At 41.6% G+C, this 19111-nt stretch overlaps 1 protein-coding gene across 2 annotated transcripts in view; it reads left to right on the top strand.

The window, feature by feature from the left end:
• KLC4 (kinesin light chain 4) overlaps nucleotides 1-19111 on the top strand; it is a 370771-nt gene that overhangs the window by 72245 nt on the left and 279415 nt on the right. For both annotated transcript variants that reach the window (XM_033937472.1, XM_033937471.1), the window contains exons 2-3: nucleotides 14136-14398; nucleotides 14655-14885. In XM_033937472.1, coding sequence (XP_033793363.1) covers nucleotides 14150-14398; nucleotides 14655-14885 — 480 coding nt within the window. In that variant the 5' untranslated portion in view covers nucleotides 14136-14149. The remainder of the gene's footprint in view (nucleotides 1-14135; nucleotides 14399-14654; nucleotides 14886-19111) is intronic.

Below are 19111 nucleotides of genomic sequence, written 5' to 3'. Positions count from 1 at the left end.
GTCCCCGTCTCACCATCCTCTTCACCGCCCCGTCACCGCCACTGCCATCCCATTCACCGCCCCATCACCGTCACTGCTGCATACATAAAAGCCTCAAACGGGTACGATTTTATATACTTTTCTAATATCTCCCCTATGTATCTGCCATTGCCCCCCCCCGTGTCCATATTCCATCCACATGGCATGTCCCCTTTTTGTCTCTGTCCCTATGCCCCAATGCACATAATTTCCCCTCTTTCTGTTACCTTCCTGTGTCCAGATTTCCCCTATCTTCCTCTTCCATACCAGTGTGTCTCTTTCTTTTCAACCCCATCTAGCTTTTTTCCCTCTTTCTTCCCCCCCCCTGCTTCTAGCATCTGGCTCACCTGCCTGTCCTTCCCTTTCTTTCCTGCTGTGGGTTTTTCTTTCCGTTTTCATCACCTTGGCCCAGAATCCTTTTCCCTTTCACTCCCTCCTTACAGGTCTGAGCCGGGAACACTAGCGATCGCACGGTCCTCGCAGCCCCCACCCGCCTGCCCAATCGATCCTAGTGTTTAGCCAGCTCTCTCCCCTTCTCCTCACCTTAATTTACAGGCTTTCTTTTTCAGCAAACCTGCACGCTTTCCCAAAGAGCCGCACACGCGCGGCTGCTCAGTGTTCAATCTTCTGCTCTGCTGCAACTTCCTGTTTCGGTTGCGTCAGAGCAGAAGATCGAAACTGAGCAGCAGCGGCTCTTTGATAGCGTGCGGGTCGCGAAAAAGAAAATCTACAAACTAAGGTGAGGAGAAGGGAGAGAGCTGGCTAAACACTAGAATCGATTGGGCTAGGCGGGTGTGAGCTGCGGGGACCGTGCGATCCTTCATGCCTCACTGCGGGGACAAGACCCATTCACCGCCCCGCGGGCGGTGAATGGCCTTGTCCCCGTCGCCGCAGCGACTGCTAGTTTTCTTCCCCGTTTTCGGCGGTGACCCGCGGCTAAAATGCGGTGGCCGCGGGTAAACCGCCACCGTGTCATTCTCTACTGTGAAGGACCTTTTTGGTCAAATTCGGAAATGGGATAAGAGTTTATTTAGGAAATTGCTGAAAATGCAATTATTTGTTGATACATTTGACCTATTGCAAGGAGTGAATCTTTCTGCTTTTGTTTTTATCTGTTCTGACCTGTTTCAATTTATGTATGTAACTTTATTGTAAGCCGTTTTGGAATAAAATGGTATAGAAACTTTTAAAATAAATAATAAAATTAATAAGGTAATGTATGCGCTCTCACTTTAGAGTGCTTTTAAACCGACTGATTCATTCTACTGTTCTCCCAAGGCAGCTCACATGAATGTGGTCAGGTACTTGAGCATTTTTCTGTCTGTCCTGGCGGGTTCACAATTTATCTAATATACCTGGGGAGTTAAGTGACTTGTTCAGGGTCACAAGGAGCCACAACTGCAGGGAGGGAGCTGAGGCTGTAGCTCTCCCCTTTTCTTAATTGCTTTTCCAATTGGCAGAGAATGTTTTATCTTTGTTTTTTTTGTATGATTGTGTTTTTAGTATTGTGAACCTCTTTCTTTGTTTTATGTGAAAGGCAATATTTCAAGCTTTAATAAACCATGACTTCTTCCAAGTTAATCCAAACATTCAGTAACCAAACCCTGTCTTTTTTTCAGAGGGACAAGCAGGATAGCAGTCTTCACTAGTGGATAAAAAACATCCAACAAAGCCTGAGGTTGGAGAAAATTTTTACAAAGCTGGCCAACTTCCCACATATGACTAGACTCAGTATCCCCCAAAAATCAGCATTCAGGGATTTTGGCATATGATGCTGGGTTCCCTGCTTAACTTTGGTTGCAAAGAGTTTACACCGACTGAAACCAAATGTAAATCCTGGCTTTGCAAATTGGGAATTCTATAATATATTTATTTAAAACATTTCTAATCCGCCTTTGTCCAAGGTGGCTCACAATATCACATACACTATAGAGAATAACACGGGGGGGGGGGAAATCTTTCCTCATCACTGCCCCTTCACCGGACCACCGTCCACTTCACCACCCCGTCCCCACCATCCCCTTCACTGCCCTGTCCCTGCCGTCCCCTTCACCGCCCCATCCCCATCCCCGCAACAATCCACACTTCCCTCTCGCCACCTCACTGCCCTTTGGCACCCCTTGCGCGGTCCATGCATCTCCCTCCCCCTTACCTTCTCGGTGCGTTTTAAGATTTCCAGACTTGTTAAAAGCTGCTGGAGTGTTCGTGCAGTCACGTGCGTGTGTGGGCGAAAGCTTCTCCTCTAATGCAACCGGAAGTTGCATCAGAGGAGAAGCTTCTGCCCACACACGCACGCGACTGCACATACGCTCCGGCAGCTTTCAACAAGTCTGAAACTTTAAAACACACCACGAAGGTAAGGGGGAGGGGAGGGAGATTTGGGTGGGTAGGTAGGAAGATGGAGGGGGTCCGTGCGCGATCGGTGACCTCACGCGTTCCTTCCCTTAATTGTGGGGACAAGGCCATTCACTGCTCCATTGGGCGGTGGATGGCCTTGTCCCTGTACCTGCGGTGAGCACTTTCCCCCCTTCCACCATTTATGACAGGTTACCTGCAGCTACTCGCTGCTAGCCGTAGGTAACATCCACCGTGTCATTCTCTAATACACAATTCAAGTGTAACATCTTTGCCAAAAAAAGTCACATACATCAATAAAAATATATAAAGTTATACCATCTTAACATATAGATTACATCTGCCATTCATCTACCAACATTAATCTACAATATAGAACAAAACAATTCTGGTAACCCAGAGAGAAGGAAGACAATCAGAAAGATAGGATATTAGCTTAGGAAAGCCTGAGCAAACAAATAGGTCCTTAAGCAACTTTCAAAATTGCAATAGATTTCTGCAGAACCGTAAGTTTCCAGACAACGCATTCCACATGAGTGGGCCATCTATAGAGAAACATGAATTTTTGATCCGTACATATTGTAAATTCCTCTTTTTTTAAATCTAACAATCAATGATTCTCAGACCTCAGCGTTCTTGGTGGAGTATATAGTGTTAGGTATTTTGCTAAGGAATTTGGCAGAATGATATAAACACCTTGTTGGACAAGTTTTAGAATTGGATACAAAATAATATCGGTAACCAATTCAATGCAATCAGAGGTTTCGGTAGGCGATACGCTTGCCTCCAGTGACCACAACATGGTATGGTTCAACCTCAGGAAAGGTTTCACTAGATCAAACACATCAACAAAGGTCCTCAACTTTCGAGGCACTGACTTCAAAAGCATGGGAGATTTTGTCCAACAGGCACTGCAAAACCAAGCTGAAACTGATAATGTAGAGGCTATATGGTCAACTCTGAAATCTACCCTATACGGAGCAACTAACAGCTATGTAAAAACAGTAAGCAAACGGCGGAGAAACAATAAACCTCAGTGGTTCACTGCGGAGATCTCAGACCTCATTAAAAAGAAGAAAAAAGCATCCATCTCCTGCAAGCAATTAGGAAAAAGGGAGACAAAAGAAGACTATCTGGCCAAGTCTAAAGCTGTCAAAACAGCAGTCAGAGAGGCCAAATTCCGAATAGAAGAGAATCTAGCAAAGAACATTAAGAAGGGGGATAAATCCTTCTTCAGGTATATTAGTGACAGAAAAAGAAACACAGATGGAATAGTACGCCTTAGGAAACCAGATGGGAATTATGTAGAATCGGATTCTGATAAAGCCAAACTTCTAAATGAATTCTTCTGCTCAGTCTTTACCTGCGAGTCGCCGGGTAGTCTGGTCCACAGATGCAGTCATAGGGAAAGCTCAGAAGACCCGTTTCAGAATTTCGAGTTTACGCCCAGCAGTGTCTACTGTGAACTATCAAGACTCAAAGTGAACAAAGCCATGGAACCTGACAATCTACACCCCAGGGTGCTTAGAGAGAGTTGAGTGATGTCCTGGCGGAACCGTTATCCGTGCTCCTTCAATCTTTCTCTAAGTACAGGGAGAGTCCCGTTGGACTGGAAAACAGCTAACGTCATTCCCATTCCACAAAAAGGGATGCAGGACAGAGGCTGCAAATTACAGACCAAGTGAGTCTCACATCAATAGTGAGTAAACTTATGGAAACACTAATTAAATATAAATTAGATACGATTCTGAACGAGAAGGAATTACGTGATCCCCATTACATGAATTTTCAAAGGGAAGATCGCCAATCCAATCTAATCAGCATCTTTGACTGGGTAACAAGAAAGCTGGATATGGGGGAGTCCCTGGACGTCGTGTACTTGGACTTCAGTAAAGCTTTTGATAGCGTCCCACACCGCAGGTTATTGAGCAAGATGAGTTCGATGGCAATTAGGTGAAACATTAACTGCATGGGTCAAAGACTGGCTAAGCGTTAGACTTCAGAGGGTTGTGTGTGAACGGTACCCTCTCTGAAACGTCGGAGGTGATCATGGAGTGCCGCAGGGCTCAGGTCTTGGGCTCGATCCTATTTAACATTTTCGTAAGGGACTTGGCTTAGGGGTTTCAAGGTAAAATAACATTATTCGCCGATGACGCCAAATTATGCAACATAGTAGGCAAAAGCACATTGCCCGACAGTATGACGCAGGACCTACTCTTACTGGAACATTGGTCAAAAACTTGGCAACTAAGTTTCAATGCCAAAAAATGTAAGGTCATGCACCTAGGCAACAGAAATCCGTGCAGAACTTACACCTTAAATGATGAGACCTTAGCTAGGACTGCAGCAGAACGAGACTTAGGAGTGATCATCAGTGAAGACATGAAAACTGCCAATCAAGTGGAGAAAGCTTCATCCAAGGCTAGATAAATGATGGGTTGTATCCGTAGAAGTTTCGTCAGCTGGAAGCCCGAAGTCATAATGCCGTTGTACAGATCCATGGTGAGACCTCATCTGGAATATTGTGTACTAATTTTGGAGGCCACATTAACAAAAAGATGTGCTGAGAGCTGAATTGGTTCAGCGAATGGCCACCAGGATGGTCTCAGGACTCAAGGATCTCCCGTATGAGGAAAGGCTGAGTAAATTGCAGCTATACTCACTCGAGGAACGTAGAGAGAGGAGAGACATGATTGAGACGTTCAAATACATCATGGGCCATACTGAGGTGGAAGATGATATCTTTTTTCTTAAAGGACCCACGGCCACAAGAGGGCATCCGCTGAAAATCAGGGGCGGGAAATTTCATGGCGACACCAGGAAGTATTTCTTCACCGAAAGGGTAGTTGATCATTGGAATGATCTTCCACTGCAGGTAATTGAGGCCAGCAGCGTGCTAGATTTTAAGAGAAAATGGGATAGGCATGTGGGATCTCTTGGGGGAAGAAGTTAGGGAGGTGGGTCATTAAAGTGGGCAGACTTGATGGTCCGTGGCCCTTTTCTGACGTCATTTTCTATGTTTAATCTCTTAAAGAGAGGTGTAATACTGTATGCTGTGAGCATTTTAAGGGAATGCCCATGGCCACACTTAGATGCTCTTCTAAAACTGGGTGCAGTTGGGTTTTCGTGCAGATCCCATTTCGGTGCTTACATCCATTAGAAGGCTTTTTCTGCATCAACCACTCAGGGTACTGTTCATTTTTTTCCACAGGATAATAAATTGTTTGGGGTGTAGGGGTTTGCATTTTCATTACCTTATCTGTTGTCAGCTATTTTGCCTTTTTTCAAAAGTTTCTTTTCATTTTAGGAAATCAGCTTTCTCAACATATTTTTTTGGAACAAAAAAAAAATCTAGTTTTAAATGTTAGAATTTTTTATGATATATTTTTTTAATGCAAACAAACCTACAAAAATACCATTATAAGAATCCAAGAACATTATAAGTAATTGAGTTAACCTAGATCTCTGTAAAACAGTGACCTCCCCCCTTAATCAATCAAGGGTGTGCTCTTCACCAGTATCTCATGGGAGTTTAAATCCCCAAGAAAGCAGCAGGTCCCACAAATCAGGGAGGGAGCCCCCCTCCAGGACTGATAATACAGTCAAATTCTCCAGTCCAGAAGGTGCCCAAAGTCATCTTACACAGAGCAGTTAACTTGGTCATTAAATATACTGTCAATGATCAGTTGTGAAGGAAACCCATCTTTTTTTCAAAACAATGAAAGTCTCTGGTTCAGCTTTTCAGCACCTACCTCCACTTGTCCAATCGCAGTCTTTCATAAATCTGAACACTCCGCCAGTCCCACAAGATATGGGAGCCACACTGCTTCCAACGTAGCTGTAGGGCAAACTGGAAGAGCATTTGGTAACCATGCTTCACTAGATTAGTCATTCTAGAAACATTTAAAAGTTCAGGGCTTAATGAGTGGCCCAAAAGCCTCCCGTTTTGCCTCATATGATTTCACCGGAAACCCACAAAAAAGGAGGGCTTTCTGTAGGTGAGAAGTCAAAGCCACTTCCATCAGACCTAATTCTCATGTTCCCAATGAGGGGGAACCTTTTGGAGGTATAAAATGTTTAATCTGGTAAAGTCATAGCATTCAGCTCTTGACCAGTTGACCCAAAACATGTAGTCCACAGGTCAGCAAGGTTAGATAGAGGTATCTGGGGCTAAAGGCTGAATATATGTATCAAAGGAAAAAGTCTGTTTTGGCAGAAATTTCTCTCTAGCATTGTATGTTTTAGTTTTTTATGCAGATTTTGATGTATTTTGTGAAATGGATGTTCTGTAAACATTTCTTGTACTACATCATTATATTAAGTCTATTAGATAAACGGTTTAAAGGTTTAGTTTGAATTGTGATATGCTATGATGGTGGAAGTTTTGCACAGAGTTGTTTCGTATGTTGGTTGTTCGCTGCCTAGAACTGGTAACTATAAGTGGGATGGAAATGTTGACTCCCCAGCGAGGATGCCTAAGTCATAGTTTTATCAAGATAAATACAGTAAAACATCAGGATGGGCCAGGACCTGTTCATTGTTGCCAGAACATTACATTACATTACATTAGGGATTTCTATTCCGCCTGTGCCTTGCGGTTCTAGGCGGATTACAATAAAGATGATATCTGGACAGTTCCAGTAGAATTACATTACAGGAGAAGAGTAGATTACAAGTAACAGTGAAGAGTTACAATACATTCAACATCGCAGCAGATATAACATAGCCACGGATTACAATAAGGAAGATATCTGGGCATTTCCCGTAGAATTACATTACAGGAGAAGTGTTAATTACAGGTAATAGTGAAGAATTACAGTACATTCAATATCACAGGAGATGTTACATAGCAACTGAGTCAATTTATAACTGGTGGAGAATAAGAATTACAATATATTCTAGATTACAAAAGATGTTACATGAGATGAGTCAAGTTTCTTCGGTTGGAGAGTAGCATCATATGCCTATAAGTGGAGAATCTCTACCTCAGAGCACTCTGCTAACCTGACATTTCGATATGACATCACAGTTTCTTGCAAAGGTGATACTTTTGCATGTCTAGGCTTGCGTGCAGTAAATAAGACAGCACAAGTTAAGGCCCATTTTGAGGGGGTCATTTATAAAAGTACATGGCAAAGCAAGATGTGTCATAAGCTAAAAGCACAGTAAGCACTACAAGCTTAGTTGCATTGTAAAATGTCACATCTCTGGATCATTTGCATTTTACACAATCGGGCACCAAAGATGACTCTGTATAACATAGTGTATCCACGCATGCAAATGATGCATGTCTTTGGGACCTTAATTCTGACCAAAGCAAGGCTGGGTCCAAGATGAAACAGGGTGATATTTGAAACAAAAATGATGCTCTTTCAAATGACAAAGAAAAGACAGTAATTAAAAACTAGAATAAAGATGTTGGTACCCCAAAAAAGGTGAACATTTCCATCAAAAAGTAACTTCAGATCTTTGTCATATCTTTGCTTCCAGTTGACTGCAAAGCCTCCTAGTGCAAATCCTAGATGCACTTCATGGGTAAGGTGACCATGCGTCCCGTTTTGAACGGGACTGTCCCTTTTTCAGCTCCCTTGTCCCATTGTCCCCATGCGCTATCGAAGGGGTTTTTTAAATGTGGGAAGTGCAGTTTTTGCGAAGTTGCCATCCCCACAAAAGATTTTGTTAACCCTAAGAACGGCAAAAAATTAACCATACGTCACTTTTTGACTTGCACTTCAGACCACATTATCTACGCGATAATTTGTCCTTGTAACATGTGGTACATCGGCATGTCAACTAGACCTTTTAAAATTAGACTTTCTGAACACAAATTGAATCTAAAGCATGCAAAATTATCTGTCCCTCTAGTAGAACATTGTCCTCTACATTGTCCGATTCGGCTTGGTTTTGCAGTGTCCGATGGACAAACTCCCCCATGCTTCCAAAGTCTGTGCCCTTAAAGTTGAGGACCTTGGTAGATGTGCTTGACTTAGTGAAACCTTTCCTTAGGTTGAACCATATCATGTTGTGGTCACTGGAGGCCAACGTATCGCCTACCGAAACCACTGTGACACTTTCTCCGTTGGTGAGTATCAGGTCCAGTATCGCCTGATCCCTAGTGGGCTCTAATACCATTTGTTTGAGTCGTGCTCCCTTTATGGAGGTTAAAAGTCTTCTGCTGCCGTTGGTCGTAGCAGAAAGTTTGTTCCAATCTGCATCAGGCATATTGAAGTCCCCTAACAATATTGTGTCTCCACGCAAAGTGATGTTCTCTATGTCTTCGATTAATTCTATATCCATGTCTTCCTGTTATCTTGGAGGTCTGTATACCATGCCAAGATACAGGCATTTGTCATTCCCCCTGGCCAAGTTCACCCAGAGGGATTCCCCAGTGTACTTGACATCTGTGATTCTGGTAACTTTGATGTCCTCTTTAGTGTATAGTGCTACCCCTCCTCCTATTTTGCCCTCTCTGTCTCGATGAAGTAAGTTGTATCCCTGTATAGCCATATCCCACCCATGGGAGTCCGTGGACCAAGTCTCAGATATCGCCACCACATCTAGGTCGGTGTTCCTCATTTCTGTCTCCAATTCCAGAATTTTATTGCCTAAACTGTGGGCATTAACGTACATAGCCCTAATTAACCATAATGACTAGTAACGAACTTCCAGATTCAATTTAAAGATTAGTCACAGTGCCAGAGCTACCTACTAGAGAATGACATGGTGGTTGTTACCCGCGGGTAATCCGCCAAAACGGGGAGAGAGAAAGGAAGTGGTCGCTGCAGGTACAGAAGAAGACTATTCACTGCCCCGTGGAGGGGTGAATCGCCTTGTCTCCGCAGTGAAGGGAGGGAACGCGCACAGTCACCGATTGCGCTCCCCTCCCTCCATACTGATAGCCATCGCCCGATCACGCCACCCAAGCATCTCCCTCCCTCCATCCTGATCGCTGCCGCCTGAGCCCGATCGCCGCTCAAGCATTTCACTCCCTCCATCCTGATCGCCGCCACCACCTGAGCCCAATTGCATCTCCCTCCCTGCCTTACTTTTGTGGCAAGGAATTTCTCTAAATGTGCTTTTTTACCAGCAGCCGGAGCATTGAAATCACTTGTGGCTGCCATAAAGGTCATCTCTAACGCAGCCACATGCGATTTTAACGCTCCGGCTGCTGGTAGGAAACATATTTAGAAATTGCCTGCAGCGAAGGTAAGGGGCAGGGAGGGAGAAAGGGAAGAAAGGTGGGGTGGAGAAAAACAGACGCTGAAGGGTCCTGGGGAAGGTGGAGTGGAGGAAGGGGAGAAGACGTTGGGAAATGGGGAAGAGAGAATAGGGAGAAGACGCTGGGAAATGGGGAAGAGAGAGTAGGGAAAAGATGCTGGGAAATGGGGAAGAGAGAGTGGGGAGAAGACGCTGGGAAATGGGGAAGAGAGAGTGGGGAGAAGACGCTGGGAAATGGGGAAGAGTGGGGAGAAGACGCTGAAGGGAAATGGGGAACTATGATGCTATGAGAGAAATGGTGAGGAAAAAACTCAAAAACAGCTCAAGGAAAACAGAAACCTATTCAAGGGCACAGTGCAAGAAGCACAACATATATACATTCCTAGATTTAGAAAAGGGTGCAAAAAAAACTGAACAAAAGACCCAGCATGGATAACAAATGAAGTGAAGAAAGCGATAGGAGACAAGAAAAAATTGTTCTGGAAATGGAAAAAGGACCAAACCGGGGAAAACTGAAAGGAACACAGGAAATGCCAAAAATAATGTCATCGAGTGGTTAGGAGAGCGAAAAGGGAATACGAAGAGAGGCTAGCCAGTGAGGCAAAAAATTTCAAATCATTCTTCAGATATGTTAAAGGGAAGCAACCAGCGAGGGAGGAAGTAGGACCGTTGGATGATGGAGACAGAAAGAGAGTGATAAAGGAGGAAAAACAGGTAGCCGATAGGTTAAACAAGTTCTTCTCAGTCTTCACAAGCGAGGACACATCCAGTGAACCAGAACCGGAAGAGATCTTCAATGGAGACCAAGAAGAAAAACTGTCGACAATAGAGTTGAGCCATGAGGATGTCCTCCAGCAGATAGATAGATTGAAAAGCGACAAATCACCAGGCCCGGACGGAATCCACCCTAGGGTACTCAAAGAACTAAGAAATGAGATAGCTGAAATACTCCAACGAGTTTGCAACCTATCCTTGAAAACTGGCTGGAAGATAGCAAATGTTACACCTATTTTTAAAAAGGGTTCGAGAGGAGACCCGGGAAACTACAGGCCAGTAAGTTTGACATCAGTTCCGGGCAAGATGGTAGAAGCACTGATAAAGGACAGCATCTGTGAGCACATCGAAAGAAATGGGCTAATGAAAGTGAGCCAACATGGCTTCTGCAAAGGAAGATCATGCCAAACAAACTTACTGCACTTCTTTGAGGGGGTAAACAGACAGCTGGACAAAGGGGAACCCGTAGACATTAGTTACCTCGACTTCCAAAAGGCCTTTGACAAGGTACCCCATGAGTGGCTACTTTGGAAGTTGTGGAACCACGGGTGGAAAGGGACGTACACAGATGGGTTAAACACTGGTTGGCAGGCAGAAGGCAGAGGTTGGAGTGAAGGGTCACTACTTGGACTGGAGGAGGGTCACGAGCGGAGTTCCGCAGGGTTCGGTACTCGGACCGCTGCTGTTCAATGTATTTATTAATGACCTGGAAACGGAGACGAAGTGTGAAGTTATAAAATTTGCGGATGACACTAAACTCTGTAGCAGGGTTAGAACTGTGGAAGAATGTGAGGACCTACAAAGGGACCTGAGCAAACTGGAGGAGTGGACGAATACGTGGCAGATGAACTTCAATGTAGGGAAATGCAAGGTCATGCATATAGGGAAAAATAATCCGATGTTCAGCTACCAAATGGGGGGATTAGTACTAGAGGGAAGTAACCTTGAAAGAGACTTGGGTGTGCTGGTGGATACAACAATGAAGTCAACGGCACAATGTGCAGCAGCCTCGAAGAAGGCAAACAGAATGTTGGGTATTATTAAGAAGGGTATTACAACCAGAACGAAGGAAGTCATCATGCCGCTGTACCGCGCGATGGTACGACCACATCTGGAGTACTGTGTCCAATATTGGTCGCCGTACCTGGAGAAGGACATGGAGATACTTGAGAGGGCTTAGAGAAGAGCGACAAGAATGATAAAAGGTATGGAAAACCTTTCATACACAGAGAGGCTAGAAAGGCTGGGGCTCTTCACCCTGGAGAAGTGAAGACTCAGAGGAGACATGATAGAGACTTACAAGATCATGAAGGGCATAGAGAAGGTGGAAAGGGACAGATTCTTCAGCCTATTGGGAACTACAAGAACAAGGGGACATTCGGAGAAACTGAAAAGGGACAGGTTTAGAACCAATGCTAGGAAATTTTTCTTCACTCAGAGGGTGGTGGACACCTGGAATGCGCTTCCAGAGGATGTGATAGGACAGAGTACATTAAGGGAATTCAAAGAGGGATTGGACAAGTTCCTGAAGGATACGGGGATTGAGGGATATAGTTAGAGGTAGAGATAGGACCATGAAAGGGTATAGATAGAAGAAAAATGGGGATTAAAGGGTTTTAGACAAAGGATCACTTACAGGTCATGGACCTGATGGGCCGCCGCAGGAGCGGACTGCTGTGCGCGATGGATTCCTGGTCTGACCCAGCAGAGGCAACTTCTTATGTTCTTAAGAGAGAGTGGGTGAAGACGCTGAAGGGAAATGGGGAAGAGAGAGTGGGGAGAAGACGCTGGAAGAGAAGAAGACAGAGATGCCAGACTATGGGAGAGCGGAGGGAAGAAGATGGGTGCCAGACCAATTGGGGGGGGGGTGAAGGGAGAGGCACAGTAACAGAGCAAATGGAAGGCGCAGAGAGAAGAGAGACAGTGGATGGAAGGAATTGAATGAGAAGATAAGGAAAGCAGAAACCAGACAACAAAGGTAGAAAAAAAATTCTATTTATTTTCTTTTTCTTTCATTTTTTTTTTTTTTTTTTTTTGCTTTAGGATAAAGTAGTATATTAGTTGTGTAGATAAAAATGTATAAACAAAGCCCTGCCAGCTGAACATTTCTTTCTCCAGTTCAGCAGCCAGAACTTTGATAAATAAGGATTAAGTACTGAGGCTTATATGGATACTGCGGGGACGGAGACAGGGTGGTGAAGGGGACGGCGGGAATGGGGATGGGGCGGTGAAGGGGATGGTGGTCCGGTGATTGGGCAGTGACGGGGACAGATTTTTTCCCCATGTCATTCTCTACTACCTACAATGCTGCGAATTGACACTGTCGATCGAGGACGAACAAATACGAAGAAATACTGCGAAGTATACAATTACGATTCAGTATTAAATAAAGTTCTGAATAATATTAATATTAACATAATATGCACTATTAATATATTTTGAACACAATTTTAATTAATGCATTTGAAATCTATCAACGCACCATGGGGTGTTTTGTTGGAGTTTTTTGCGGATTCTCATTGGAAAATTTATTTATTTAGATTTCTATCCCGTTCTCCTGGGAGCTCAGAACAGGTTTCAATTGACATTCACAGTAAAGTTACAGGACAAAAAAATTATAGGTATTCGAAGAAGAGGCAGGTGAGGGGACGTAAAGAGAGAAGGGGAGGGGTAACAAGGGAAGGGAGGGCAGAGAGGGGGAGCGGTAGGGGAGCATTTCCACACAATTCTGCGGGCTGGATAAAATCATATTGCTGGCCAGTTGTGGTCTGTGGGCCGTACTTTGGAGACCCCTAATATAGAGCATGGCATATAGTTGCCTGTCTCAAACTAATAGAGATCCAGCTGAAAAAAAAAATGTGCATGTTTTTGTTTGAGATTCTAGGGAACATCCTAAAATTCTGTTCAATTTGGAGGAGGTCAAGCGTGGACCCCTTGTCCACTTGATATGGAATGACCCAAATATTTTCTCCAGTTTGTTTTAAGAGTGCTGGAATGATGGGGAGCAGAGGCTGAAGCAGTGATGCTGGACTCTGAGGGTACAGAGGGAGAGGTGCTAGATGAAGGGAAGGTATTGGACTGAGGGGGAGCAGAAAGAGAGATACTTGACCTGTTGTGGGAGAAGGGGGCAAGAAGAGAGGGTAACATGAAGGACTATGGGGGGAGAGAGAGTGATCAATAGCTGCTAGACTGTGAGAGATGCAGGGAAGATAAATGATTTTAGTTTTAGTTTAGTAATTGAAATACATCAGTTTTGAGAATTGATAACTGCTATCTATATATTGCATTGTACAGGAGGAAATGTGACGAGGGCGTGTTATGCGATTAATTGTGCAATTAAAAATTATAATCGATCTACAGTCCTACTTTTCAGTACCCATATCGGTTTTAATCATTCCCACAATAAGTAATTCCCTAATCCCTTGTTTTTGTCTCAAATAGCTTGTAGGCTCTGTCTCATACATGTTTAATGTACAGCACTGTAGAAATAAACAAAGTAGTCGGACACACAATCTGCTGTCCTGTTACAGCTGTGATGCTCTTTGTGTTCATCGTATGCACCACATAGGATGGCTTTTCATAGTGCAGCATATCAATGTAAATAAATGAGTAGAGTAGTCCAGAGATTTTTCCTTACTTCTTATCTAACTAACTCTAATGATGCAGAATATACTTCAATAACATGGATTTTCGTTCCATTGTTGAGCATTTTTTAGTTATGTCCGAGATGGTTGCTTATAATGTGTTCTGGTTAATTTCCTGTTTTTCAGGGGGTTGTAAGACTATGTCCATAATGGTGTACCCAAGGGACGAAAAGCTGGAGAAGCTAAACCAGGAGGAGATTATCTCCAACACTAAGCTGGTGATTCAGGGGCTGGAAGCTCTGAAGAATGAACACAATACCATCCTGTACAGCTTGCTGGAGACTATCAAATGCTTGAAAAAGGATGAGGAAGCTAATCTAGTGCATGAGAAGTCCAGTCTACTCCGCAAGTCTGTGGAGATGATTGAGCTTGGGCTGGGAGAGGCACAGGTGAGAAGGGGAGGAAGACTCAAAAGATTGGAAGGGGTAGGGTTGAAGAGGAGAAAACCACAGAGGAAGAATAGGAGAAATGAAATCAAGGTTAGAGGGGAGAGGAGAGATACTCGTACATGAGTGAGAAGGGCAAGATCACAACTGGGCTGAAGGTAGATACTGTATATTGGTTAGAGGGAATGTTGAATGGATTGGGAGAAATTGCTCTTTTGCCCTACCTCGGTGCTTAAATATCTCTTGTGCCTTGATTCAGGTGATGATGGCCCTATCTAGTCATTTGAATGCAATGGAGTCTGAAAAGCAGAAGCTACGGGCACAAGTTCGACGGCTTTGCCAAGAGAACCAGTGGCTGCGGGATGAGCTGGCTAACACACAGCAAAAACTGCAGTACAGTGAGCAGACTGTGGCACAGCTGGAAGAGGAGAAGAAACATCTGGAGTTCATGAATCAATTGAAGAAATTTGATGAAGACATCTCACCCACAGTAAGTATTTTTCTCCTGTGTTTACACTTGCTCTCTCACTCATTTCAATTTAATTAAACGTAAAAATGCAAAACGCAACTGCAGATAGGTCCAGCCTACACTGCTCAGTTTCTTTTTCTCTTACAAGATTATCCGGTAATCTCCTGCTTTCTGTTCACCACTTTCCAGCAAAGCAAACTTGATTTTCTTGGCTTGTTGCTAATCTAATCTTATATTTATGTATTATACTATACCAATAAGGTTCAAAGCGATTTACAATTAAAAGAATCCCAAACAAACAGTATAGGGATTGATAAAAAGTGTAAATATACATCTTAAACAATTAATTAGACTTTGGGGCTCATAATCACAAAACTAAAACATCCAAAAACCCGTGATGCTTAAGTCTGTTTCAAGTGCTGTGAAACCCATAAACTCTGTGTGCAATAATAATTGTTCTGCCTAAGCCAAATAAAGATCCTACTTTGGTTTCGAACTACAGGCCTATATCATTAATAAATGTTGATAATAAACTTTTGGCGAAAATTTTGGCTTTAAGATTAGCCAAAGCTCTCCCACATATTATAGACATGCATCAAACGGGTTTCGTTGCTAAAAGACATTCTTCTAATAACTCTAGACTATTATTTCACATGTTAAACTTGTCAAAAAAAATGGATGAACCGGCTTTTGCAGTTTCATTAGATGCTGAAAAAGCATTTGATAGGGTAGAATGGAATTTTATGTATCAGGCTTTAGAATGGTTTGGTATAGGTTCCGGATTTATACAAATGGTAAAAACATTGTATAGCTTCCCGATTGCAAGACTAAATATTAATAATAAGATATCTGATGGTTTTCAATTGCAGAGGGGAGTTAGACAAGGCTGTCCTTTATCTCCTTTGTTATTTGATGTTGTATTAGAACCCTTATTGTTAGCAATACAGCAAACGAGGGAGATACAAGGTATTCCATATTCAGATATGGAATATAAAATTTCGGCTTACGCTGACGATATTTTACTTTATTTGAGAAATCCAGAGTCTACCTTATCTTCTTTATTGAAATTAATTGATAAGTTTGGCAAATTTTCAGGTTATAAAATTAATTGGAATAAATCTGAAATTATACCCTTGAATGTTCATTGTGTAAAAGGATTATTTGATACTTTTCCATTCATATGGAAAGAAGAAGGATTTAAATATCTTGGCATTCAAGTTAAAAATACAATTGAAGATACAGTAAAAGAGAATGAAAAATATGTATTAAAAAAAGTTACGGAGTTATGTGAACAATGGAACCCATTACATATTTCTTGGTGGGGAAGAGTTCAAACTATTAAAATGATGATATTACCTGTGGTTTGCTACCAAATGAGTATGATACCTATGTATTTTCAGGGGTCCTTTTATAAAAAACTTAATAGCATTTTAACAAAATTTCTTTGGCTTGGTAAAACACCTAGAATAGCTTTAGTAACTTTGCAAAAATCAATTAAGGAGGGAGGGGTAAATTTTCCAAATTTCTATAGGTACCATCAAGCCTATATTCTACGTCAGGGTATGTATTGGATCCTCCCAGAACTTATGGATAATGCACCGGATTGGTTATATTTGGAATGGCGCCTTATGTTTCCCCTAAATTTAGTTCATCTGCCAAGTATTAACATACCTAGAAGATACAGAGAAAATGAAATATTAATGGATACTTGGAAAACATTGAGGTTTATTGATAAATTAACACCTATCCCAATAAACAAATCAACTAATCAATCTATATGGATAAACTCCAAGATCAAAATTGGCGAAGCTCAAATCCTTTGGAAGAACTGGATTATTGCAGGCATTAGATCTCTAGACGATGTTATTTCAGAAGGTAAACTGCTGGATTTTTCACAATTGCAACATAGATTTGGTCTTAATAAAACACAAAGTTTTAAATGGTTGCAATTGAAGCAGGCCATTCAGGTTGGGTTCCCTGAATGGAAAACATTAAATAATCAATATAGTTTAAAGTTCTTATGTTTTCAAGCAGACTTCCTAGGACATCAAGCCGCATTGTGGTATAAATTAATATCTGGATATTTGAATAAAAAACCAAAAAATGGTCTAAGAGACATTTGGAGCATTGAGATTGGACATCAGATTAATGCATCTCAATGGCCACTAATTTGGTCTTGGAGAATGGGATGTACAGTGTCAGCATCTATGAGACAAACTTGGTTTTTCTTATTACATAGAGCTTTTTGGACCCCTACACGTTTGCAAAAATTAGACAGTTCTAAGTCCAATAAATGCTGGCACTGTAATCTAGAACCAGGGACATTAGATCATTTATTGTATCATTGTCCCTATATTAAAACTTTTTGGAATTCAATTTGGCCACAAATTAATAAATTGATGGAAAATCATATTGCAATATCATATGACACAATATTATTTGGAATGATGATGAGAAAAAAAAGTCAAATTTCACCAGAAAATAACAAGCTTTTATTAATCATGACAGGGGTTGCCATTCAACATATAACTAATAATTGGAAAAATTATAATAACCTAAATTATACATTTTGGTGGAATACAATATGTCATATATTTAAAATGGAAAGAATGATAGCAATACAAAGAGGGACATATACTAAATTTAGAAAAATATGGGGGCCATTGACAAAATACTGTAATGAATAAATAATAGGATTTTTCTTCTTCTTTTCTTCTCTTAAATATCTTTTTTATGACACACATAGAGGGGGGGTAATGAAAATAATCTCTACATAATATATTATAATATATTATACAATATGCAATGTATGAATGAAAAGTAATAGAAGGGTGGGGGGAGGGAGAGGAGATAAAACTTATTTAGAATATATTGTATTAGATATAAAAATGTTATTGAATATTCATCAATTGTATTCTAACATGTTGTACATTTTCTATAAAATTTGAAAATTAAAAATATTAAATATTAAAGTAATAAAAGGGTGGGGGGAGGGTGAGGGGGAAAATCAAATTTAGATATATAATGTATTAGATATAAAAGTGATACTATGTATTTATCAATTGTATTTTAATATTTTGTACACTTTATGTAAAATTTGAAAATAAAAAATAATGGGGAAAAAAAACAAAAACCCGTGATGCTTAAGTCTGTTTCAAGTGCTGTGAAACCCATAAACTCTGTGTGCAAAGAGGCCTACAGGCCTCCCTTCGACTCGAGTTTCGCTCGAAGCGTCTTCAGGAAGGGGGCACTACAGCATAAACACAAACTCCAAAAATCATTACTCAAAGCAAATAAATAAAAAAACTAATTAACCTTTATGAAGCACACTAGTGCTCGCTGTAACACAACGATCAGAGAATCTCTAATATGTTATTATTATTAGGATTTTTTTTTATATACCACCTATCAAGGTTATCTAAGCGGTTTTTACAATCAGGTACTCAAGCATTTTCCCTCTCTGTCCCGGTGGGCTCACAATCTATCTAACGTACCTGTTATGTCTCACAGACTCCTTTTGGAAGAATTGAGATTGATTTTTGAATGGCAGACACTTAGCCCGATCAGTTTAAACAAAGATATTGAGTGGTTTAAATTATAAGTGGCTAGTGTCATCGAGGGGTTGAATCTTGTGGGCTGTACCGTGTTTCCATTGGTTTTTGCCTTCACACGTCAGGTTTGACGTGTTTGTCCCAGCGTATTTAAATATAGCTTTTTTAGCTTCAGTGGTTTTTTTTCTGTTTGGCTGTTCACCTCTGAGTTACAAGAAGTCTTTAGGCCGCGTAAGTAATAGATTTTACTAAATATTCAACAATATAATTATTGAAGATACTCAACATATTAAAGATTCTCTGATCATTGTGTTACAGCGAGCACTAGTGTGCTTCATACAGGTTAATTAGTTTTTTTATTTATTTGCTTTGAGTAATGATTTTTGGAGTTTGTGTTTATGCTGTAGTACCCCCTTCCTGATGACGCTTCGAGCAAAACTCGAGTCGAAGGGAGGCCTGTAGGCCTTTTTGCACACAGAGTTTATGGGTTTCACAGCACTTGAAACAGACTTATGCATCACGAATTGATTTTACAGCCAAGCTCCTGCCCCCACATGTTGCTGTTTCATTGAACAGATAAGTCACTGTTGAATTTCTACCAAGAGTATATTTTGTTATCATCAACACAGAAGTATATCTACATTTAGTATGGAGGGCAGATAGAGGAACTCTCAGAGTGCGATGATGGTCCCTCTA

Source organism: Geotrypetes seraphini, chromosome 3 (genome assembly GCF_902459505.1).
Source record: "Geotrypetes seraphini chromosome 3, aGeoSer1.1, whole genome shotgun sequence".
Classification (NCBI taxonomy): domain Eukaryota; kingdom Metazoa; phylum Chordata; class Amphibia; order Gymnophiona; family Dermophiidae; genus Geotrypetes; species Geotrypetes seraphini.
Note: the sequence above shows the minus strand (reverse complement) of the source record. Positions and strands in the feature narration are given on the sequence as shown.